The sequence below is a fragment of the Quercus robur genome, chromosome 5, assembly GCF_932294415.1.
Source record: "Quercus robur chromosome 5, dhQueRobu3.1, whole genome shotgun sequence".
Lineage (NCBI taxonomy): Eukaryota > Viridiplantae > Streptophyta > Magnoliopsida > Fagales > Fagaceae > Quercus > Quercus robur.
In genome coordinates, this window is record NC_065538.1 from 47799773 (window position 1) to 47825734 (window position 25962).

The 25962-nt window shown below is 31.9% G+C and overlaps 2 protein-coding genes across 6 annotated transcripts; both read left to right on the plus strand.

Moving 5' to 3' along the window:
• LOC126726159 (GDSL esterase/lipase At1g31550-like) lies at nucleotides 1–25285 on the plus strand. 5 transcript variants are annotated; one of them, XR_007655739.1, is made up of 6 exons: nucleotides 6–330; nucleotides 445–663; nucleotides 6632–6780; nucleotides 7585–7861; nucleotides 19549–19849; nucleotides 25217–25285. XR_007655739.1 is itself a non-coding variant. In XM_050431287.1 (5 exons), the coding sequence occupies exons 1-5, from the start codon at nucleotides 75–77 to the stop codon at nucleotides 19782–19784; spliced, it is 1137 nt and encodes a 378-aa protein (XP_050287244.1). In that variant the 5' UTR covers nucleotides 1–74; the 3' UTR covers nucleotides 19785–19918. The 5 variants fall into 5 exon arrangements, 3 of the variants coding, with proteins under 3 accessions (XP_050287244.1, XP_050287243.1, XP_050287245.1); XR_007655738.1 differs by lacking the exons at nucleotides 19549–19849; nucleotides 25217–25285 and adding exons at nucleotides 8481–8781; nucleotides 19850–19918 and having other exon boundaries at nucleotides 10–330; XM_050431287.1 differs by lacking the exons at nucleotides 6632–6780; nucleotides 7585–7861; nucleotides 25217–25285 and adding exons at nucleotides 14077–14225; nucleotides 18207–18483 and having other exon boundaries at nucleotides 1–330; nucleotides 19549–19918.
• On the plus strand, nucleotides 20899–25285 carry LOC126726160 (GDSL esterase/lipase At1g31550-like). The gene is made up of 5 exons (XM_050431289.1): nucleotides 20899–21208; nucleotides 21324–21545; nucleotides 23320–23468; nucleotides 24151–24427; nucleotides 24916–25285. Exons 1-5 carry the CDS (start codon nucleotides 20974–20976, stop codon nucleotides 25149–25151), a joined length of 1119 nt encoding a protein of 372 aa, XP_050287246.1. The 5' UTR covers nucleotides 20899–20973; the 3' UTR covers nucleotides 25152–25285.
• Nucleotides 25286–25962: the final 677 nt, after the last annotated feature.

The following is a 25962-nucleotide window of genomic DNA, read 5'->3' on the forward strand; positions in this document are numbered from 1 at the left end:
TCTCTGCACAAATTTGTTTTTTTCCTCCCTTGTAAGATAGGACTGGTCGCCCCTCTTCCATTTTAGAGGGATCAATGGCTCATCATTGTTCCTCTGTTTTCTCAATGAAACTACAATTAATCAAAGTCTTCCTCTCATTAGCCACCATTAAAGGCGTGTTTGGAAATTGCTACTCATCAATCTTTAGCTTCGGAGACTCACTTACTGACACTGGAAACATCTACTTCACCGATCCAACTCAACACTGTCTCTTTCCTCCATACGGGGAGAGCTATTTTACTCACCCCACAGGTCGTTGTTGCAATGGCCGTCTTGTCTTAGACTTCACAGGTGAGCAAATGAGCCTCAGGTTTTTAATCTCTATTCTTTGCCCTCACATATATACATTATTGTTGATGGGATTTATTTATTTATTATTATTATTTTTTCGTTTTTTGTTGGCAGCTCAAACTCTAGGACTGCCATTGATAAAGCCATATCTTGGCGTTGAGAATGGGAGTACTATTCAAGAAGGAGTCAATTTTGCTGTTGTGGGAGCAACAGCATTGGATGCATCTTTTTTCTTCGAAAGGGGAATTGATAATGTGTCTACAAACGACTCTTTAAGTGTTCAATTGGATTGGTTCAAGAAAATTCTTCCATCTCTATGCAACACATCGTCAGGTAAGTTTACTATTCATCATCTTCTTCTTCTTCTGTTTAGACCTCAATTCCACCCAGTAATTTGACTAAAATAATAAACCGTTTGACTGATTAGAATTCTAGACTAGTTTAGTTTGGCTTTTCATGATTTTTTCTGCAATAATTTTAGCACCACAAACTGTTATAAAGATTTTGGCACAATTTTCTTATGTAATCAACAGCAGAGAAAAAGTGGTGATGGGTAAAGGTAAATCTGTAAATGTGACAGGCAGTCGTCACATCCTTTCACTGTAGTATCTCTTTTTGCTTGCATACTTTGGGTTCCAACAGTTTGTACGTGTTTTTTTTTTTTTTTTTGAGTGGGGCAGTTTGTACGTGTTAAAAGACATAAATTATAAACTAGCCTCTGAGCACGCGCTCACGCGCGTGCTCAGAGGCTCTTCTATTTTTTGGGTAAGGATTAAATTAGAGCATTTATTATAAATTGGAATTATTATATTTTTCAATCACAAAAAAAAAACCTAGGAGTGTGATGAGTGTCATGTGTGGAGAAATAATTTTCCAATCACACCCCTAGATTTTTTTGTGATGAAAAATTATTGTGATTGAAAAATTATTTCTCCACACATGACACTCATCACACTCCTAGGTTTTTTTTTTGTGATTGAAAAATATAATAATTCCAATTTATAATAAATGCTCTAATTTAATCCTTACCCAAAAAATAGAAGAGCCTCTGAGCACGCGCTCACGCGCGTGCTCAGAGGCTAGTTATTATTATGAAAATGCGCAAGTTTAATTAAAGCATAAGTTTAACTGATAGGTTCGAGTAGAGAGTATTGTCAGATATTTACAGACTACTTATTAATTGCATAAGTTAAATAGTTTTTCTTTTTCTTCACGTATGATAGCATAAGTTAAATAATTTTCTAATTACACCCCTAGATTTTTTTGTGATGAAAAATTATTATGATTGGAAAATTATTTCTCCACACATGACACTCATTACACCCCTAGTTTTTTTTTTTTGTGATTGAAAAATGTAGTAATCTCAAATTATAATAAATGCTCTAAATTAACCCTTACCCAAAAAATAGAAGAGCCTTTGAGCATGCACTCACCCGCGTGCTCAGAGGCTAGTATTTTTGGTGTTGTTGATCTTTTTTAAAAATAATATTAATAACATTTATCAATTTTTGTTTAATCCAAAATTTTAGTTTTTTATTCCTTTTTTTTTTTGAAACCTTAGTTTTTTATTCCTAAAAGTTAGCCAATTACTACACATCCATAACAAAGGTTAAAAAGAGTTTAAATTTCAAATATATCAACAATATCAACAACCTTTAAAATTAAGAAAAAAGTACGTAACATTTTTTATGGAGTAGTAAATTAATACTTATGGAAAAAATTTTAAATAGAATTTAACTTAGAATTATACAAATGATAAATATAGTTTCTGTTACAAAAGAAAATTTTTTACAACAATTTCTTAGATAACAACCACTTTATGTGAGGTTTAAATTATATAATAATCCTTGTAAAATCTCTCACCCAAACTTATCTAATATTCCATTCCAATGACTCCTCAATGCAAATCCAAAAAACTTGTGCGTACGTGAACCTGAGAGAGATAAAAGAATTAGGGTTAAACCAAGTATTTTTTTTAAAAAAAAAAAAACTTTATTCAACAAACCAAAGTTAGCGTGTGCGGCAAATAAAGATAATAGTATAATTTTGTTAGAGTTTGAGTTTGATTTAAATTTTGATGAAATTATTTTTCCTGAAAATCCTATTAAAATTGTTTAGAATAAAGATAAATTTTTTTTAGAATTTAAGTCTATCGTGGACTCTTTAAAATCTTATCACCACATCATCAACTATTTAAATAAATAACTAATGGAGATCTTAAAAAAAAAAAAAAAAAAAAAGAAAAATCATAAATAGATAAAAATTAAAAAAAAAAAAAACCTACTGATTATTAACTCCCCACTAAATAGTCGACGTTGATAAAAAGAAAATTAAAATTTTAAAAAACCTTCCCACTACCCACGTTTGAAAGAAAACAATTACCCCTCCCATAAACTAAGGAAAAGGTATCCCACATAAAAAAAATAAAAAATAAAAAAAATAAAATAGTCAGACACTATCAACTGGATTTGGATAAACATGCAAAAGCTTCTAATTGAAAAAGAAATCCTAGTATAAAATAAAAAATAAAAAATAAAGAAAGTAGAACTCAAGGTTGCTACATAAAAAATAAAAATAAAAATTGTAAATAGATAAAAAATTAAAAAAAAAAAAAAAAAAAACTACTGATTATTAACTCCCCACTAAATAGTCAATGTTGATAAAAAAAAAAAAAAAAACCTTCCCACTACCCACGTTTGAAAGAAAACAATTGCCCCTCCCATAGACTAAGGAAAAACTATACCACGTTAAAAAAAAAAAAAAAGTGTCAAACACTATCCCACGTTTCTTTTTTAAACTATTACACTATCATTTTTAAAATTTTTATATTATCAACTGGATTTGGATAATATAAAAATTTAAAAAATGAAACTTAAATAAAATAAAATAAAAACTGGATAAACAAAAGAAGTTAAAGAGAAGTTAAAATTTTTAAATTTGATAGTAAAGCAGTTTCTTAGGAGTAAAATATGGGAGAGTGGAATTCAAAAAATTTGTTAGGAGTAAAATGTGGGAGTGGAATTCAAACGTGTTAAGGGTTTTTTTTTTTTTTTTTTTGAATTTGAAAAGAAAAAGGGTCGGCCATAGTTTTTTTTTTTTACAAAATGTAGGATTTTTTTTTTTTTTTTATACAACGTGGCTTTTTTTTGTTTTTAGTCACCACCAACATTTCAAAATTAAATTTAAAAAAAAAAAAGAAAAAAAAAAGAAGTAAAGCACTTTCTTAGGAGTAAAACATGGGAGAATGGAATTCAAACAATTTGTTAGGAGTAAAATGTGGGAGTGGAATTCAAACGTGTTAAGCGTTTTTTTTTTTTTTTTTTGAATTTGAAAAGAAAAAGGGTCGGCCAAAGTTTTTTTTTTTTTAACAAAACGTAGGATTTTTTTTTTTTTTTATACAACGTGGCTTTTTTTTGTTTTTAGTCACCACCAACATTTCAAAATTAAATTTTAAAAAAAAAAGAAAAAAAAAATAAAGCAGTTTCTTAGGAGTAAAACATGGGAGAGTGGAATTCAAACAATTTGTTAGGAGTAAAATGTGGGAGTGGAATTCAAACGTGTTAAGGGTTTTTTTTTTATTTTTTTGAATTTGAAAAGAAAAAGGGTCGACCATAGTTTTTTTTTTTTACAAAACGTAGGATTTTTTTTTTTTTTATACAACGTGGCTTTTTTTTGTTTTTAGTCACCACCAACATTTCAAAATTAAATTTAAAAAAAAAAGAAAAAAAAAAGAAGTAAAGCATTTTCTTAGGAGTAAAACATGGGAGAGTGGAATTCAAACAATTTGTTAGGAGTAAAATGTGGGAGTGGAATTCAAACGTGTTAAGGGTTTTTTTTTTTTTTTTTTGAATTTGAAAAGAAAAAGGGTCGGCCATAGTTTTTATTTTTTACAAAACGTAGGATTTTTTTTTTACAAAACGTAGGATTTTTTTTTTTTTTTTTATACAACGTGGCTTTTTTTTGTTTTTAGTCACCACCAACATTTCAAAATTAAATTTAAAAAAAAAAAAGAAAAAAAAAAAAGAAAGAGTTAACGTGATACATATATATATATATATATATATATATATAAAAAGTAGAACTCAAATTTAGTGCAAATGCAGTTAGAAATAGATAATTGTGGTTAACCTTTTGATAAAATGAAAAACCTTTTTTTTTTTTTTAAAGAAATAATAAAATTAAAAACCTAATAAGAGAGTGATGGACATTGTTGACCTTATTTTTTTTTAAAAAAAACTCACTATCTATTCATGAGGTGATCATGGTTATAATTTCTTAAAATGTAAACAAAGGCTATTAAAAGAGGTAAGGGAAGTCATACTGTTTAACTGTTGGAGAATGATTTTGAATACTTCTTTTGTAGCATAAGACAACCCTGTCTTTGGATCACAATACCTACAACATGAAATGACAATTCATTAAGAAGTACAATGATGGAGTATATGAAGGAACCATTTATTTCAAAATTACATTTTAAAATAAAGAAGAAGGGGAAAAAAAAAAAAGAGTTAACGTGATACATATAAGAAAAAAAAAAAAGTAGAACTTAAAGAAAGTGAATCATAAACAAAAGAAAAGAAAACAAAGAGGAACTTGCAAAAGATAGAACCTGAAAATTTGTTGAAGCCTCTGACAGTAAATATCTTTAATATGAAGAAAAAGAGAAGATGATGTAGAGCTAAACTAAATGTCTTTAATTTGAAGAAGAATGAGAGAGAGAAAGTGAGATAGAAACTGTAAAGCGTACGTGAGTTTGTGGTTTTAAAGTGTAGGAGATTTAATTTACATATCTATCCTCGGTGGTTGAAAACTTGTAAGTGGGTATGATGAGGGTATCTTAGGCATGAAAAATGTGGAATCCAAACAGGGGAAGCCCCTTAAATAGTAGTATAGATATATAATGAATTTTACCGTGTCCTAAGGTATGAAATAATAAATCAATTTTGGAAAAAATTTATTAGGAATTGAAAAAGTTGTCAAAATTTTTTCAATTTCTAATAAAACTTTTTCAAAAATGGATTTGTTAACCCATATATAATTATTAGTTCTAATATAATATTTTAAAAAAAACACACTTGTTAATAATTTATTAGTTTATAAATGCAAATTTATTGTAACTATAAAGTGCTTTTCTTAATATTCGTGATTAGTTTCTTCCTTTTTAAGAAAATGTATAAAAAATATCATTTAATAAAATGTTAAATCCAACTTAACCTTTTTTTCTTAAAATTTTTTTGAGAAATAGTTTCAACTTGGCATGTTTTAAGGATTATCTTTAAAACACAAAGAAAAAAAAAAAAAAAAAAACAGTATGTAGATACAAAACTTCACATAAAAATCACAATGTATTTTTTAGAGCAATCTTTTGATCACAACTCTAATGTGATCAAATATGAGTAATTGTTTATCACTTTTATATGTACTTATTATCTTTTTTACACCACTCATAGTTGATTACATGTAAAATTTTTGGCATAAAAATTGTGTTTATAATTTTTTTAACCTATTATAATTTGTATGAACTATTGTTCTTATATTCAATGTAAAAATGATATTATTCTATTACTATCTTAACATAATCATTTAATTTTATAAAAAATGTTTTGAACACATTATTATTTATTAGTTTATAAAAATTAGGTAATTCAATTTAATGCCATCGGCCTAGAAGGCCATTGGCAAGTTCTCATGAATTTGGTTTGGTAATGAAAGTATGAAACGGTTAAAAAATGCTAAATTTAATCATCTAATCATAGTTCTAACAATCCTCACACTAATTAGTTTGAACCTAAGTTACACTATAAAAAGGATATTAGTTTGAAAGGATTCTAGTTTAATGACCCAAAATACTGCATTATAAATTATTGATTTGGAATGTGTTGATAAACAATTATTTTGTTAAACTTCATTATTTTTAGCAGAGTTAATCTTCATTCTTGTAGTCTAATTCCTTTTTGATCAATGCTTTATTCCACCACAACTAAAATTCTGATTTGGTCACCGATTATTCATCACTTTGAAGTAGTTTTTTAACCTCTTGATAGCATGATATTTCAAAGAATAAAATTTCTTGATAACAAGTTCTTTTTATTGAATTATCCCAAAAAAAAAAAATTATCATCTATTTCTTTAAAAACACGCTCCACTAATTAAGATACGCAATTTGCGGAAATCTTTCTTTGAGTTGGCGATATTTGAGAAAGTATTTGTAATGTGTAAACATGGATGACATGAATTTGGTTATTGTAAGAACTTGGTTATTACCATCCCTTTTCTCTAGTAATGTGACGAACATTTACAGAATGCAATGAAATCTTTGGAAGTTCTCTATTTCTTATGGGAGAGATTGGAGGCAACGACTACAATTATCCATTTTTCCTGTATAGGAGCATAGAAGAGATTCAGACTTTTGTGCCACTAGTGATTAAAGCAATCGCTTCAGCCATTAATGTAAGAATTTATGTTTTGTAGATTGCAAAGTAAAATTATTTTCCTTTTAGACAAATTTCTTGATTATTGCATCATGTTTATTTTTTTTAATCATTATTGCACCTAGTGTAATAATTATCCTTCACAAATTTTTTTTTTTTGAGAAACAAACACACACACAAAAGAGAGGAAAATGGATTCTAACACCGTCATATATAAAAGATGGAAAACATCTTGACTCACCCCCAAAAAAAGGGAATGAAAAACTTCTATAAAGACATTTATATTGGCATATGAGAGTGCAAACAACAAAGTGGGGGCCGATGCGTGATTTGAATCTTTTACAATCAAACAAGTTCCGCATGAAGTGAAAAGAAAAATGAAATTTGAGTTTTTCTGCTGATCACTGAGAGTTAAGTTTTGGTAACTTGAATATTATAAATAAAAATATTCTATCCCATTTTTAAGTGTTCCACTTATACTCTATCAACTGCAGTGTTAATTTTTACCCTTTTTTTTTTTTCAAATTTAAACTTAGATAACTTTATTTAAAAAAAAAAAAAAAGTGACAAGTTATAATTGGTGAAGTATAAAGTGGAACACAAAATATAGGATAATGATCAATTTCTATTCAATTTTATGTAAGAGATACTTTAGTTTGTAAATTGCACATGCACTACACATACATATATATATATATATATATATATATATATAAATATAAATATAAAGCATGCAGTATACATGACACTGCACTCTAATTGTATTTCTATAAGCACACTACCTTTAAAGAGACTTTTTCATGATTTAAACATTGACTTGCAGGAGTTGATTGAGCTAGGGGCAGTGACTCTCATGGTTCCAGGGAACCTACCAATTGGATGCTCTGCAGCCTACCTAACATATTATGAGACTGCAGATACGGACCAATATGACCCCGAAACTGGCTGTCTAAACTGGTTAAACAAGTTTTCTGAGTACCACAATGATCAACTTCAAAAAGAACTAAGTAGGATCCAAGCACTACATCCACATACCAATATCATCTATGCGGATTTTTACAATTCTTCAATGCGTTTTTATCGTAATCCAAGCCAATATGGTAACTCAACCTTCTTAATAATTTTCTTTATTTTGCACATATTGACAAAACAGATTGATGATTGCATTTGTTAGTACTTAGAAGCACTCTATACTTGAGAATAAAAAAACAAAAGACTAGCTTTTGGAACCACAATATCGTAAGGGAAGTATATTATGTATATATAATATGATAGTCTTTTCTAAAAACAGTCGTGACATTTACTTACAAATAGGCACCAGAATCTCCTGAATAAATCAGTTTGTTTTAAATCTGGATGATTTGCTAGAACCCATTCTAGGAGTCAAAGTATTTCTTAAAGGTTGCATTTATTACACACAAATTGTTATACACACCATTTTTGCACTGAAACCATGACTTGAAGTCATGATTTTGAACTTGAAAATCTCACAGTTTCAGTTCAAAAATGGAGTCTGTGTATTTATTACACAAACGGTTTCACATCCTATTTTTGAACTAAAACCGTGACTTGAAGTCATGATTTTAAACTTGATAATCGTTACTACAAGTCACTGTTTTGGTTAAAAAATAGTGTGTAACAACTTGTGTGCAATGAGTACTACCCATTTCTTAATATCAAAAGTTTTGGTACTAATTATTTGTTTCATGTCCATTTTAGGTTTTACTGGAGGAGCACACACAGCATGTTGTGGAGGGGGAGGCCCATACAATTTCAACACATCAGCGGAATGTGGTGATCCTTCGGTGAGTGCTTGTGATGACCCTTCAAAGTATGTTAGTTGGGATGGTGTACACTTAACAGAAGCAGCATATCAATGGATTACCAATGGTTTACTAGAGGGGCCATACACCATTCCTCAAATTAGTATCTCCTGTGTTTCACAAGATGCATAATATAAGCCGTGGTCCAATTACAACTTTGTTTGTTACTGTGTGGGTGCTATGAGTTTTAGTTTTACCTGGATTGCCCTGTTGGAAAATTAAGCTTCATTGGAATGTGTTGAATTAAATTACCTCGTTCTGTGGCCTCATAATGAGTTATTTAGAAAAACCGAGATCGATAATGTAATGTTGACGACTTTAAAAAATGAATTTTGCAAATTTGTTTGCTCACACAATACAAGGCTAGCTCTCTGGCCATACATACACATATTTGAGGTAAATATAAATGCATAGCTCATAAAAACTGAAATTATATGACTGAAATGGCATGAAATATTCTTGTAGGTAGACAACAAAATAGGATCCATAGCCATATTATGAATTGTTTTGTTACTTAATTACAACCCCTTCATTTATATTGATAAAAAAAATGATAAATAAGTATTATGAGTTAAAAGGGTAATACTGAACTCCATTTAGCTCAATCGATAAAATATCTTATATGGTGTTGAAAAGAAATATGACATTTGATTATAAAAAAAGAAAAAAAAATGACATTCAAAGAATATGAGAGTGGAACCATAGGTAAACTCTGTCGTATATTTGTTTTTTAATTAAAAGGGTTGTGAAAAAAGAATTATATTTGAATAATAGTGAGCAGAAAAAAAAAAGTAGCAATATGTTAAGATTCAATCACACAATAGAAAATTAGAAAGCTCTACTTGTTGAGAGAATTTTCTATACGCAATTGTATATAAAGCTTAGAGTAACACTCAGGGCTCTTTTCTTTATATACGAGAACCAGAGTAGAGTGGAAAAAGAATAAAACCGATCAAACAAACTATACAAGTATCACTAACCAACCAACTTCCACCTTATAATTTGCTTAAGTATTTAGCTTAAGTATTTACATGTCGTTTCGCACTCCTATCCACACAGCTCTAACCTCATCATGTGGCCATTGTTGGTTTGTGCTTGATCTGATTTTCAATACAATAAATAAATGAAGGGGAAAGGTAACAGCAAAGGACGCAAATCCAAATCATTGACCCCAATAATAAAGGGAAGTGGAGCCAAGCCAAGCCAATTATAAAGGGAATAAAAATTTAGAAGCAACAATATCAAAGTTGATTTTGCCTGATCCCCTCCTCCTCCCACTTCCATCATCTCCACTCCACATATGGCTCTTTTGACACTTAAACTACCATTTATTATCAAACTCTTCCTATTTTTAGCCACCATTAAGGGCGTGGTGGGATATTGTTATACATCTATCTTTGGCTTCGGCAGCTCGCTCGCTGATACTGGAAACTTATGCTTGAATCATGGCTGTCTCTCGCCTCCCTATGGGGAGACCTACTTCCACCACCCCACAGGACGTTGCTCCAATGGCCGTCTAATTATAGACTTCACTGGTACGCATTCATGTGGGACTCTTCATGCAACTTGATTAATCTTTTCTTATTTTTTTATTTAGTTATCACCTCAAATCTCTTGTGTTTTCTTTTTGATTTCTCTTTTAATGGGCAGCGGAGTCTCTTGGACTGCCATTGGTACAACCATATCTTGGGATTAAGAATGGAAGTGGAATAAGTATTCAAGAAGGTATAAATTTTGCGGTTGCAGGAGCAACAGCATTGGATGCATCTTTTTTTGTAGAAAGAGGAATTGATGTAGGCACAGACATCTCTCTAGGAGTTCAATTGGATTGGTTCAAGGAAATTCTTCCATCACTTTGCAACACATCTCCAAGTAAGTTAGCTACATCATCATCATCATATGGTGGTCATTGTCATGTTCTTCTTTCATTAAACCCATTCTTTTGTGTATTCTGTTCCTATGATCTGCCTTGGTCGTTCTTTGAGTTGAAGTGTACACCATATTCTTGGAGTCCAACTTCCAAGATATTACTATAAATAAATAAATAAAATATTAAAGATACCATATTTTAGGAAAAAATCTTATCAAATATATATATATATATGACGATAATGTAATCAACGGTTAAATTACAAACTGGATTACATTATCTTTGTATATTCTCAATGCTTACAAAAATAAATTTTTTATTTTTATTTTTGTCTCTTTCAGTTATTTTTTCTTCTCCTCCACAGATTCTCTTTATTATTTTCTCATATTTGTCTATTTTTTCACCTCAACCACAAGTTTGCTTTTGTCTTTTCTTTCATTTCCTTTCCCTCTGTGACAGCCTACTGTCTGGGGGTGTAAATTATTTTCTCTTATATTATAAAAATGATCGGAGGTGTAAATTGTTTTCTCTTGTATTATAAAAATGATCAATAGTGGTGGTTTTAAATTACCACAGTAACTTTCTCCACAATAAATTGTTCTAACAGACTTGGAATGACAGTTATTGTCACTTTATGGGGGTGATTTTCTTAGTTTGTTGAGATAATTTTAACCATCACATTTTTTTTTTTAATTAGTGTTAAAATGTGACATATCATTATCTCCTTAACCTTTATTTGCGGAAGGAAATTACTTAAGTTACTAAGCAGATATCTAAATAGATATTTAAGAGAAAGCACAAACTTTCTAAATATAAATTATTTACCCCAAATTCTTGAGATAGGTTGAGTAGTCTCTGAGTTCATCACAATTAAAATTATTTTGACAGTACGATATTGATAATAATAATGAAAAATAGAGAATAAATAGTATAAATGTAAACAATAAACTAAGAAAAAAAAACAATAAAGCTATAGTTACAACTTACAATAAAAACTCACAATATTCCTCAATTTATTTATCAACTTACACGTGGGCCCCTAAAAATCTGTAATTTATTGTTATTATTATATTTTTTAGCATGTGTTAGGTGGTAGAAACATTTGTTTGTTATTGTGAAATTGTTGTAAACCTACCTAATTTTTATTTTTTTAAAAATACCCCACTTACATTAATTAGTTGAGTGCATCAAATTTTGAGAGAAAGATTTGATTGAATCCAAATTATTGTTTAATTGAAGCTTGAACCTAAGATTATCTTAGGTGATCCTGAAGGTGAGCTGCCAGGCGACAATGGTGAGGGTGATCGTGAAAATGGCGAAGGAGACTGCATAGTTTGCAAGGGACAAAGTCCGGTTCTTAAAGGAGAGCCACTTGGCGAGGAAAAATCAAGAATCAGATTTGTTTGTGTTTGTGTTTGTGTTTGCGTCTTCCATCTCCGTTTTAGGCTCTACATTCCCAACAAACACAAAAAACACAAAAAACAATATTTCACTGCCATATTTCACACTTAGTTTCACAAGAAATGCAAGTTAACAGAGTTAATTTGAAAATAAATTTCAAACAGAGTTAATTTATGATTAACATTAAATTAAAAAAAAAAAGTTAAAATATTCTCTCTCACAGAATACAACAACTCAATAGTTAACAAACCCAATAACAGTATAACATCACAAACACCTTAACCCATCAACCAAACCCTCACCCACCCAAAACCCAAATAAACATTATTATTATCATCACAACAAATTCAATGATCCACCACACATAAGACATTAAAACTTCACATATCCTAATTATGTTAAATAAAACAAATATAATTAATACAATCATAAATAAATAATAATAATAAAAAATACTGGAGAGTAATTCTGATTCATGCTTTTCTCATGAAAACAGTAGCCCTTAGTAGTTAACAAATTCATCACTTTTATTAAAAACACACTCTATAATCAATCTGTATGACTATTATTCCAACTGTTACTTTCCCCGAAAAAAACAAAAAAGTAAACCTAAATATCACTTATAATTAATCAAACAGGAAATATCAATATCATTCTTTCTCAAAAAAAAAAAAAAATCATAGGATCAACTTTAACTGAATACTACTAGTGCCCAACTACAAACACAGCCGTATCAACAGAGAGACCAAACTAAACATAAAATTCAATTTTTATTTTTTGTTTCGTAATTCCTCATTTTTTTGTCTAATCCATTTCTATCCTGTAATGCCCAAGTACAAACACAGCCGTATCTACAGAGAGACCAAACTAAACATAAAATTCAATTTTTATTTTTTGTTTCGTAATTCCTCATTTTTTTTGTCAAATACATTTCTATCCTGTAATACTGGCCCAAGAATATTGATAGAAACTTGTATAAGACAAAATCCAAATCACAAAAAAAAAAAAAAAAAAAAAAAAAAAAAAAAGAAGAAGAAGAAGATATAGATTCACACCTCTGAAACCGAAAGTCCAAGATCCTCAGTGATTGCGGTTGGAGTAGGAAGTCCAAGATCACTCCTGTCCTGATCGGCGATCTTGAAGCAGGCGACGACGTTCGGATCGGTTCCGGGAGGAAACGCCGACGGTACCAGAGCTGCCGTAACCAGGAGCAGATGGAGGGTAGCCGGAGCCTGAGGAGTAGTCTAGAGCCGGAGGGTACCAGAGACGCGAACGAGCTTGTTTTCCTTTGGAGGCTTGTGAGGGTCGGACTGAGGGAGGGAGGCGTGAGGGAGTGTCGGTCTGTCAGAGTGTGGGAGTGAGGGTGATGGAGTGTCGGAGTGGACGGAGTGTGGACTGAGCTGAAATGAGAGAGCGGGACTGTCGGACTGATTGAGGGAGGCTGCTGAAGAGTGAAGAGTGTAGAGTGAAGAGTGAAGAAAGTTAGGGTTAGATTATTAGGTATATATATATATATATAGAGAGGGTAGTTTTGTAATTTCAGGGTACCGGGTTTTTACCTGGATCAGGTTTCGGACCGGGTCTTGGGTTTTATAATAAAACCTAGACCCGATCTGGACCCGTTTCGGATTTTGTTTAAAACCCATATCCGACCCTATTCCTAATCGGACCGGCCGGGTACCCGCTGGTCGGGCAAAAATTGCCATCCCTACTGAGATACATTATAAAAAGGATATTAGTTCGAAAGGATTCTAGTTTAATGACCCAAAATACTGCATTATAAATTATTGATTTGGAATGTGTTGATAAACAATGATTTTGTTAAACTTCATTTTTTTTTAGCAGAGTTAATCTTCATTCTTGTATTCTAATTCCTTTTTGATAAATGCTTTATTCCACCACAACTAAAATTCTGATTCGGTCACCGATTATTCCTCACTATGAAGTACTTTTTTAACCTCTTGATAGCATGATATTTCAAAGAATAAAATTTCTTGATAACAGGTACTTTTTATTGAATTATCCAAAAAAAAAAAAATCATCGATTTCTTTAAAAGCACGCTCCACTAATTAAGACACGCACTTTGCGGAAATCTTTCTCTGAGGTGGCGATATTTGAGAAAGTATTTGTAATGTGTAGACATGGATGACGTGAATTTGGTTATTGTAAGAACTTGGTTAGTACCATCTTTTTCTCTAGTAATGTGACGAACATTTACAGAATGCAATGAAATCTTTGGAAGTTCTCTATTTCTTATGGGAGAGATTGGAGGCAACGACTACACTTATCCATTTTTCCTGCATAGGAGCATAGAAGAGATTCAGACTTTTGTGCCACTAGTGATTCAAGCAATCGCTTCAGCCATTAATGTAAGAATTTATGTTTTGTAGATTGCAAAGTAAAATTATTTTCCTTTTAGACAAATTTCTTGATTATTGCATCATGTTTATTTTTTTTAATCATTATTGCACCTAGTGTAATAATTATCCTTTGCAAAAATTGTTTTTTTTTTTTTTTGGAGAAACAAACACACAAACAAAGGAGAGGAAAAAGGGGTTCTAATACCGCCTTATATAAAAGATGGAAAACATCTTGACTCACCCAAAAAAAAAAAAAAAAAAAAAAAGTGGTAAGAAAGAACTTCTATAAAGACAATTATATCAGCATATGAGAGTGCAAACAACAGAGTGGGAGCCGATGTGTGTTCCACTTATACTCTATCAAATGCAGTTTTTTTTTTTTTTTTTTTCAAATTTAAACTTTGATAACTTTATAAATAAAAAAAATGTGACAATTTATAATTGATGAAGTATAAAGTGGAACACAAAAATATAGTATAATGAATTTCTATTCAATTTGATGTTAGAGATACTTTAGTTTGTAAATTGCACATGCACTACACACACACACACACACACACATATATAAAGCATGCACTATATATGACACTGCACTTTAATTGTATTTCTATAAACACACTACCTTTAAAGTAGGGGTGGCAAAATCAACCCAAACCCATTTGCCCATCCAAACCCACCGACTTAAATGAGACCCAAACCCACCCAATTATTAATTAGGTTAAATGGGTGTTAACCCAATTAAACCCAATTAACATTAATATTTATTGGGTTTTAATTGGGTACCTAATTAGACCCAATTATAATCCAACTATCATTTCTACAAATCACCCAACTCTAAAATGCCCAAAACCCACTAAAATTACCAAAATACCCTCTCAACCTAAAAAATGACCAAAATAACACCTACACCTGAAAATGACCAAAATGCCCCTAAAACCTAAAAAAAAGGACCAAAATACCCCTTAAACCAAAAAAATGACCAAAATACTCCCAAAACCTACAAAATGACCAAAATACCTCCGAAACCCAAAAAATGACCAAAATACCCTCGAAACCTAAAAATTACCAAAATATCCTCAAAACACAAAAAATGACCAAAATACCCCAAAACTTGAAAATTACCAAAATAACCCTAAAACCTACAAAATGACCAAAATACCCCTCAAAACCTAAAAATTACCAAAAATACCCCCAAAACCTACAAAATTACCAAAATACCCCCCAAAACCTAAAAATTACCAAAAATTACCCCAAAACCTAAAAATTACCAAAATACCCCTAAAACCCAAAAAATGACCAAAATACCCCCAAAACCTAAAAATTGCCAAAATAACCCCAAAACCTACAAAATAACCAAAATACCCCTCAAACCTAAAAATTACCAAAATACCCCCAAAACCCAAAAAAAATGACCAAAATACCCCTGAAACCCAAAAAATGGCCAAAATACCCCCGACACCCAAAAAATTACCAAAATACCTCCGAAACCTAAAAATTACCAAAATACCCCCGAAACCTAAAAATGACCAAAATACCCCCGAAACCTAAAAATGACCAAAATCCCTCTGAAACCTAAAAAAGGGGCAAAATAACCACAAAGCCTAAAAAATTACTAAAATAACCCCAAAACCTAAAAAATGACCAAAATACCCCTGAAACCTAAAAAATGACAAAAATACCCTCGAAACCTAAAAAATGGCCAAAATAACCCCAAAGCCTAAAAATTGATCAAAATAATCTAGAAACCTAAAAATGACCAAAATACCCCCCTAAAACTATAAAATGGCCAAAATACCCCTTCAACCTAAAAAATTACCAGAATACCCATGAAACCTATAAAATGACCAAAATACCCTCAAACCTATATAGTGACAAAAATACCCCTAAACCTTTGAAATGACCTAAATAAACCCAAAACCTTTAAAATGGCCACAAACAACCTGAAACCTCTAAAATTACTAAAAATACCTTGAAACTCCTAAAACGTCCAAAATACCTCTAAACCTATAAAACGACCAAAATACCCCTAAAAATATCTAAAATGACCAACATACCACTAATCCTATAAGATGAAAAAAAAAAATACACCTAAAGCCTCTAAAATTACCAAAATAGGGGTTTGGGGTATTTTGGATGTTTTGAGGGTATTTTCGTTAAATTAAAGGTTCTAAGAGTATTTCAATCATTTTGTAGGTTTTGAGGGAATGTCACTAATTTTTTTGGTTTTAGGGGTGTTTCGTTAACTTTTAGATTTTGGGGCCATTTTTTGTAATTTTCTAGGTTTTGGAGGTCGTTTAATAACTTTTTAGGTTTTGGGGATATTTCAATCGTTCTTTTGGTTTTCGAGTTATCTTAGTCATTTTTAGGTTTATGGGGTATTTTGGTCATTTTTTTATGTTTAGGGAGTATTTTGGTCATTTTTTAGTTTTAGGAGGGATTTGGGTAATTTTTTAGGTTTAGGGTGTATTTTTATCGACTTATAGGTTTAAGGGGCATTTTTGTCATTTTATAGGTTTTGGGGTATTTTGGTCATTTTTTAAGTTTCGAGGATATTTTGTTCATTTTAAGGTTTGGGGTTATTTTGATCATATTTAGGTTTCAGGGGTACTTTAGTCATTTTTTAGGTTTTAGGGGGTATTTTGGTCATTTTTTAGGTTTAAGGGGTATTTTGGTCTTTTTTTTAGGTTTTAGGAGTATTTTGGTTGTTTTTAGGTTTAGGTGTTATTTTGGACATTTTTTTTTTTGGTTTTGGGGTTATTTTGGCCATTTTTTAGGTTTCGGGGGCATTTTGGTCATTTTTAGGTTTCGACATTATTTTGGTTAATTTTTAAGCTTCGAGATTATTTAGGTAATTTTTTGGGTTTCGGTGGTATTTTGGACATCTTTTGGGTATTTTTGTCATTTTTAGGTTTCGGGGGTATTTTGGTAATTTTTTATGTTTCGGGGGTATTTTGGTAATTTTTTGGTTTTGGGTGTATTTTGGTTATTTTATGGGTTTTGGGGGGTATTTTGGTAATTTTTAGGTTTCAGGGGTATTTTGGTCATTTTTTGGATTCCTGGGGTATTTGGTCATTTTGTAGGTTTTGTGATTATTTTGGTCATTTTGTAGGTTTTGTCATTATTTTGGTAATTTTTAGGTTTTGGGGGTATTTTGGTTATTTTAAGGTTTTAGGGGTATTTTGGTCATTTTTTCGGTTTTGGGGGTATTTTGATAATTTTTTGGGTTTCGGGTGGTCATTTTTTAGGTTTCGAGGGTATTTTGATAATTTTTTGGGTTTCGGGTGTATTTTTGTCATTTTTTAGGTTTCGGGGGTATTATGGTAATTTTTAGGTTGTGGGCATATGTTGGTCATTTTTTGGGTTTCAGGGGTACTTTGATAATTTTTTGGGTTACGAGAGTATTTTGGTCATTTTTTTGGGTTTCAGGGGAATTTTGGTCATTTTTTTTTTATGTTTCGGGGGTATTTTAGTAATTTTTTGGGTTTCGGGGGTATTTTGGTCTTTTTTGGGTTTCGGGGGTATTTTGGTCCCTTTTTAGGTTTCGTGAGTATTTTGGTCATTTTTTGGGTTTTAGGGGAATTTTGGTAATTTTTTGGGTTTCGGGAGTATTTTAGTCATTTTTAAGGTTTCGGGGGTATTTTGGTAATTTTTAGTTTTCGGGGGGTATTTTAGTCATTTTTTAGGTTTCGGAGGTACTTTGGTCATTTTTAGGGTTTTGGGGGCATTTTAGTCATTTTTGAAGATTTTAAAGTACTTTAGTCATTTTCACTTTAGTGGCATTTTGGTAATTTTGATAATTGGGTAATTGGGAGGGTTGGATTTAGATTAGAAGCAATTAGTTAAATGGATTTTTGATGGGTAAATGGATTTTATATACCCAACTCAATTATGCCCAACCCAATTATGCCCACCCAAAACCCACCAAAACCCACCCATTTGCCGCCCCTACTTTAAAGAGACCTTTTCACTGATTTAAACATTGCCTTGCAGGAGTTGATTGAGCTAGGGGCAGTGACTCTCATGGTTCCAGGGAACATACCAATTGGATGCTCTGCAGCCTACCTAACATCTTATGAAACTGCAGATACGGACCAATATGACCCTGAAACTGGCTGTCTAAATTGGTTAAACAAGTTTTCTGAGTACCACAATGATCAACTTCAGAAAGAACTAAGTAGGATCCAAGCACTACATCCACATACCAATATCATCTATGCGGATTTTTACAATTCTTCAATGCGTTTTTATCGTAATCCAAGCCAATATGGTAACTCAACCTTCTTAATAATTTTCTTTATTTTGCACATATTGACAAAACAGATTGATGATCGCATTTGTTAATACTTAGAAGCACTCTTTACTTGAGAATAAAAAAACAAAAGACTAGCTTTTGGAACCACAATCTCGTAAGGGAAGTATATTATGTATATAATATGATTTTCTTTTCTGCGAACAGTTGTGACATTTACTTACAAATAAGCACCAAAGTCTCTTGAAGTCATGATTTTGAACTTGAAAATCTCACGGTTTCAATTCAAAAATGGAGTTTGTGTATTTATTACACAAATTGTTTCACGCATTATATTTTTGAACTGAAACCGTGACTTGAAGTCACGATTTTAAACTTGATAATCATAACCTATGAAGCACGGACGCGGCACCGGAGGTGCCGCACCCGCGTCGGACGCGGCCGGACGCAGCGACGCGCGAGGGACGCCGTTGCCCGCGCGTCCGGCCGCGTCCGACCGAGTCCTGCCACGTGGCAGGCTCGAGATCTCAGCCGACTCGCGCCGATGCGGCTCCGACTCGGGCCGATTCGGGCCGAATCGGGCCGACTCGGGCCGTATCGGCAGATATCGGCCGATTCAGGCCGAAACGGCCGAAATTTAAAAAAAAAAAAAAAAAAAACACACAGAACGCACCGTTTAATCTAAATACTAAACCCTACTCACTCGTTTCTCACTCTCATTAGCTCTCTGCCTCTTTTTCATTAGCTCTCTACCTCTTTTTCATTGTTTATTGCTCTTAAATTTGGTACATATTTGTATAATGTAAAAAATATGCTTAGCAATATATTAAAAATATAAATAAAAATATTTTTAATAATTTTTTAATCGCTGAGTCTCGCCGCACCCGCACCCACCTTTTTCAAAAATTGCCAAGTCCCGCACCCGCACCCGAGTCCCGAAACGCACCCGTGCTACATAGATCATAACTACTAGTCATTGTTTTGGTTAAAAAATAGTGTATAACAACTTGTGTGCAATGAGTACTACCCATTTTTTAATGTCAAAAGTTTTGGTACTAATTATTTGTTTCATGTCCATTTTAGGTTTTACTGGAGGAGCACTCACAGCATGTTGTGGAGGGGGAGGCCCATACAATTGCAACACATCAGCGGAATGTGGTGATCCTTCGGCGAGTGCTTGTGATGACCCTTCAAAGTATGTTAGTTGGGATGGTGTACACTTAACAGAAGCAGCATATCGATGGATTACCACTGGTTTACTAGATGGGCCATACACGATTCCTCAAATTAGTATCTCTTGTGTTTCACAAGATGCATAATATAAGCCGTGGTCCAATTACAACTTTGTTTGTTACTGTGTGGGTGCTATGAGTTTTGGCTTTACCTGGATTGCCCTGTTGGAAAATTAAGCTTCATTGGAACGTGTTGAATTAAATTACTTCGTTCTGTGGCCTCATAATGAGCTATTTAGTCCAGAAAAACTGAGATCGATAATGTAATGTTGACGACTTTAAAAAATGAATTTTGCAAATTTGTTTGCACACACAATACAAGGCTAGCTCTCTGGCCTTACATACACATACAAGAGGTAAATATAAATGCATAGCTCATAAAACCTGAAATTATATCACTGAAATGGCCTGAAATATTCTTGTAGGTAGACACCAAAATAGGATCCATAGCCATATTATGAATTGTTTTGTTACTTAATTACAACCCCTTCATTTATATTGATAAAAAAAATGACAAATAAGTATTATGAGTTAAAAGGGTAATATTCAACTCCACTTAGCTCAATCGATAAAATATCTTATATGGTGTTGAATAAGAGATATGACATTTGATTATAAAAAAAAAAAAAAAAAATTGACATTCAAAGAATATGAGAGCGGACACCATAGGTAAACTCTATCGTATATTTGTTTTTTAATTAAAAGGGCTTTAAAAAAAGAATTATATTTGAATAATAGTGAGCAGGAAATAAAAAAAAAAACTTAAGTAACAATATGTTAAGATTCAATCACACAATAGAAAATAAAACGCTCTACTTGTTGAGAGAGAATTTTCTATACGCAATTGTATATAAAGCTTAGAGTAACACTCAGGGCTCTTTTCTTTATATACGAGAACCAGAGTAGAGTGGAAAAAGAATAAAACCGATCAAACAAACTATACAAGTATCACTAACCAACCAACTTCCACCTTATAATTTGCTTAAGTATTTAGCTTAAGTATTTACATGTCGTTTCGCACTCCTATCCACACAGCTCTAACCTCATCATGTGGCCATTGTTGGTTTGTGCTTGATCTGATTTTCAATACAATAAATAAATGAAGGGGAGAGGTAACAGCAAAGGACGCAAATCCAAATCATTGACCCCAATAATAATGGGAAGTGGAGCCAAGCCAAGCCAATTATAAAGGGAATAAAAATTTAGAAGCAACAATATCAAAGTTGATTTTGCCTGATCCCCTCCTCCTCCCACTTTCATCATCTCCACTCCACATATGGCTCTTTTGACACTTAAACTACCATTTATTATCAAACTCTTCCTATTCTTAGCCACCATTAAGGGCGTGGTGGGATATTGTTATACATCTATCTTTGGCTTCGGCGACTCGTACGCTGATACCGGAAACTTATGCTTGAATCACGGCTGTCTCTCGCCTCCCTATGGGGAGACCTACTTCCACCACCCCACAGGACGTTGCTCCAATGGCCGTCTAATTATAGACTTCACTGGTACGCATGCATGTGGTACTCTTCATGCAACTTGATTAATCTTTTCTTATTTTTTTATTTAGTTATCACCTCAAATCTCTTGTGTTTTCTTTTTGATTTCTCTTTTAATGGGCAGCGGAGTCTCTTGGACTGCCATTGGTACAACCATATCTTGGGATTAAGAATGGAAGTGGAATAAGTATTCAAGAAGGTATAAATTTTGCGGTTGCAGGAGCAACAGCATTGGATGCATCTTTTTTTGTAGAAAGAGGAATTGATGTAGGCACAGACATCTCTCTAGGAGTTCAATTGGATTGGTTCAAGGAAATTCTTCCATCACTTTGCAACACATCTTCAAGTAAGTTAGCTACATCATCATCATCATATGGTGGTCATTGTCATGTTCTTCTTTCATTAAACCCATTCTTTTGTGTATTCTGTTCCTATGATCTGCCTTGGTCGTTCTTTGAGTTGAAGTGTACACCATATTCTTGGAGTCCAACTTCCAAGATATTACTATAAATAAATAAATAAATTAAAGATACCATATTTTAGTGAAAAATCTTATCAAATATATATATATATATATATATATGACGATAATGTAATCAACGATTAGATTACATTATCTATCGGATTACATTATCTTTGTTTATTCTCCATACTTACAAAAATGAATTTTTTATTTTTATTTTTGTCTCTTTCAGTAATTTTTCTTCTCCTCCACAGATTCTCTTTATTATTTTCTCATATTTGTCTATTTTTTCACCTCAACCACAAGTTTGCTTTTGTCTTTTCTTTCATTTCCTTTCCCTCTGTGACAGCCTACTGTCTGGGGGTGTAAATTGTTTTCTTTTATATTATAAAAATGATCGGGGGTGTAAATTGTTTTCTCTTGTATTATAAAAATGATCAATAGTGGTGGTTTTAAATTACCACAGTAACTTTCTCCACAATAAATTGTTCTAACAGACTTGGAATGACAGTTATTGTCACTTTATGGGGGTGATTTTCTTAGTTTGTTGAGATAATTTTAACCATCACATTTTTTTTTTTTAAAATTAGTGTTAAAATGTGACATATCATTATCTCCTTAACCTTTATTTGAGGAAGGAAATTACTTAAGTTACTAAGCAGATATCTAAATAGATATTTAAGAGAAAGCACAAAATTTCTAAATATAAATTATTTACCAAAAATTCTTGAGATGGGTTGAGTAGTCTCTGAGTTCATCACAATTAAAATTATTTTGACAGTACGAAATTGATAATAATAATGAAAAATAGAGAAGAAATAGTATAAATGTAAACAATAAACTAAAAAAAAAAAACAATAAAGCTATAGTTACAACTTACAATAAAAACTCACAATATTCCTCAATTTATTTATCAACTTACACGTGGGCCCCTAAAATCTGTAATTTATTGTTATTATTATATTTTTTAGCATGTGTTAGGTGGTAGAAACATTTGTTTGTTATTGTGAAATTGTTGTAAACCTACCTAATTTTTATTTTTTAAAAAATACCCCACTTATATTAATTAGTTGAGTGCATCAAATTTTGAGAGAAAGATTTGATTGAATCCAAATTATTGCTTAATTGAAGCTTTGAACCTAAGATACATTATAAAAAGGATATTAGTTCGAAAGGATTCTAGTTTAATGACCCAAAATACTGCATTATAAATTATTGATTTGGAATGTGTTGATAAACAATGATTTTGTTAAACTTCATTTTTTTTAGCAGAGCTAATCTTCATTCTTGTATTCTAATTCCTTTTTGATAAATGCTTTATTCCACCACAACTAAAATTCTGATTCGGTCACCGATTATTCCTCACTACGAAGTACTTTTTTAACCTCTTGATAGCATGATATTTCAAAGAATAAAATTTCTTGATAACAGGTACTTTTTATTGAATTATCCAAAAAAAAAAAAAAAAGAATATCATCGATTTCTTTAAAAACACGCTCCACTAATTAAGACACGCACTTTGCGGAAATCTTTCTCTGAGGTGGCGATATTTGAGAAAGTATTTGTAATGCGTAAACATGGATGACGTGAATTTGGTTACTGTAAGAACTTGGTTAGTACCATCTTTTTTCTATAGTAATGTGACGAACATTTACAGAATGCAATGAAATCTTTGGAAGTTCTCTATTTCTAATGGGAGAGATTGGAGGCAACGACTACACTTATCCATTTTTTTTGCATAGGAGCATAGAAGAGATTCAGACTTTTGTGCCACTAGTGATTCAAGCAATTGCTTCAGCCATTAATGTAAGAATTTATGTTTTGTAGATTGCAAAGTAAAATTATTTTCCTTTTAGACAAATTTCTTGATTATTGCATCATGTTTATTTTTTTTAATCATTATTGCTCCTAGTGTAATAATTGTCCTTCACAATTTTTTTTTTGGAAAAACAAAACACACACACAAAAAGGAGAGGAAAATGGGTTCTAACACCGCCTTATATAAAAGATGGAAAACATCTTGACTCACCCAAATAAAAAAGGGAACAAAAAACATCTATAAAGACAATTATATCAGCATATGAGAGTGTAAACAATAGAGTGAGAGCCGATGTGTGTTCCACAAATACTCTATCAACTGCAGTGTTAATTTTTACGTTTTTTTTTTTTTTTTTTCAAATTTAAACTTAGATAACTTTATAACTTAAAAAAATGTGACAAGTTATAATTGGTGAAGTATAAACTGGAACACAACAATATAGGATAATGAATTTCTATTCAATTTGATGTTAGAGATACTTTAGTTTGTAAATTGCACATGCACTACACACATAAATAAATATATATATATATATATATATATATATATATATATATGTATGTATATAAAGCATGCACTATGTATGACACTGCACTCTAATTGTATTTCTATATATACGTACACTACCTTTAAAGAGACTTGCTCATTGATTTTAACATTGCCTTGCAGGAGTTGATTGAGCTAGGGGCAGTGACTCTCATGGTTCCAGGGAATATACCAATGGGATGCTCTGCAGCCTACCTAACATCTTATGAGACAGCAGATACGGACCAATATGACCCCGAAACTGGCTGTCTAAATTGGTTAAACAAGTTTTCTGAGTACCACAATGATCAACTTCAGAAAGAACTAAGTAGGATCCAAGCACTACATCCACATACCAATATCATCTATGCGGATTTTTACAATTCTTCAATGCGTTTTTATCGTAATCCAAGCCAATATGGTAACTCAACCTTCTTAATAATTTTCTTTATTTTGCACATATTGACAAAACAGATTGATGATTGCATTTGTTAGTTCTTAGAAGCACTCTTTACTTGAGAATAAAAAAACAAATGACTAGCTTTTGGAACCACAATCTCGTAAGGGAAGTATATTATGTATATAATATGATTTTCTTTTCTGCGAACAGTTGTGACATTTACTTACAAATAGGCATCAGAGTCTCTTGAAGTCATGATTTTGAACTTGAAAATCTCACGGTTTCAGTTCAAAAATGGAGTTTGTATATTTATTACACAAACTGTTACACGTAACCTATTTTTGAACTGAAACCGTGACTTGAAGTCACAATTTTAAACTTAATAATCGTAACTACAAGTCATTGTTCCGGTTAAAAAATAGTGTGTAACAACTTGCGTGCAATGAATACTACCCATTTCTTAGTGTCAAAAGTTTTGGTACTAATTATTTGTTTCATGTCCATTTTAGGTTTTACTGGAGGAGCACTCACAGCATGTTGTGGAGGGGGAGGCCCATACAATTGCAACACATCAGCGGAATGTGGTGATCCTTCGGCGAGTGCTTGTGATGACCCTTCAAAGTATGTTAGTTGGGATGGTATACACTTAACAGAAGCTGCATATCGATGGATTACCAAGGGTTTACTAGAAGGGCCATACACCATTCCTCAAATTAGTATCTCCTGTGTTTCACAAGATGCATAATATAAGACGTGGTCCGATTACAACTTTGTTTGTTACTGTATGGGTGCTATGAGTTTTGGCTTTACTTGGATTGCCCTGTTGGAAAATTAAGCTTCATTGGAACGTGTTGAATTAAATTACTTCGTTCTGTGGCCTCATAATGAGTTATTTAGTCCAGAAAAACTGAGATTGATAATGTAACGATGACGACTTTAAAAATGAATTTTGCAAATTTGTTTGCACACACAATTCAAGGCTAGCTATCAGGCCATACATACACATACAAGAGGTAAATATAAATGCATAGCTCATAAAAACTGAAATTATATGACTGAAATGGCCTGGAATATTCTTGTAGGTAGACACCAAAATAGGATCCATAGCCATATTATGAATTGTTTTGTTACTTAATTACAACCCCTTCGTTTATAAAAACTAGTCTCTGTGTAACTAACAGCGAAGGAATCCTCAGAATGACCCCCATATTTTGGAAATTTCCTTAGTTCTTGTGTTTTGCGATCATACACTACCAACCATCCTTTTATATCTTGCGAAAGAACCAACCCTTCCTCCCAAATTTCTAAAAATTTTCAAGCTTGAGATGGGGCTCGACCCTAAATTTCCTTGTCCAAGTCCTTTCAAAACGACTTTTGCTCATCACCCATATGTCAAAGCAACTGGCATCCATATCAAAATGTTGTTCAATCAGGCATACAGAATCATTGATAACAACAATTTCCACCATAGACTCTAGAACCAAACTGATTTTTTTTGTCTTCTTTCACGAATAAAACCTATATAAAAACAGATTCTGGAAACCTATTTTAAAACA

Excerpts from the sequence above, each read along its gene's own strand:
- LOC126726159 (XM_050431287.1), top strand. The coding sequence starts at position 75 with ATGGCTCATCATTGTTCCTCTGTTTTCTCAATGAAACTACAATTAATC. Across the intron at positions 331-444 it reads TCTTGTCTTAGACTTCACAG|CTCAAACTCTAGGACTGCCA; the intron begins GTGAGCAAATGA and ends TTTTGTTGGCAG. Across the intron at positions 14,226-18,206 it reads CAATCGCTTCAGCCATTAAT|GAGTTGATTGAGCTAGGGGC; the intron begins GTAAGAATTTAT and ends ATTGCCTTGCAG.
- LOC126726160 (XM_050431289.1), top strand. The coding sequence starts at position 20,974 with ATGGCTCTTTTGACACTTAAACTACCATTTATTATCAAACTCTTCCTA. Across the intron at positions 21,546-23,319 it reads ACTTTGCAACACATCTTCAA|AATGCAATGAAATCTTTGGA; the intron begins GTAAGTTAGCTA and ends GAACATTTACAG. Across the intron at positions 23,469-24,150 it reads CAATTGCTTCAGCCATTAAT|GAGTTGATTGAGCTAGGGGC; the intron begins GTAAGAATTTAT and ends ATTGCCTTGCAG.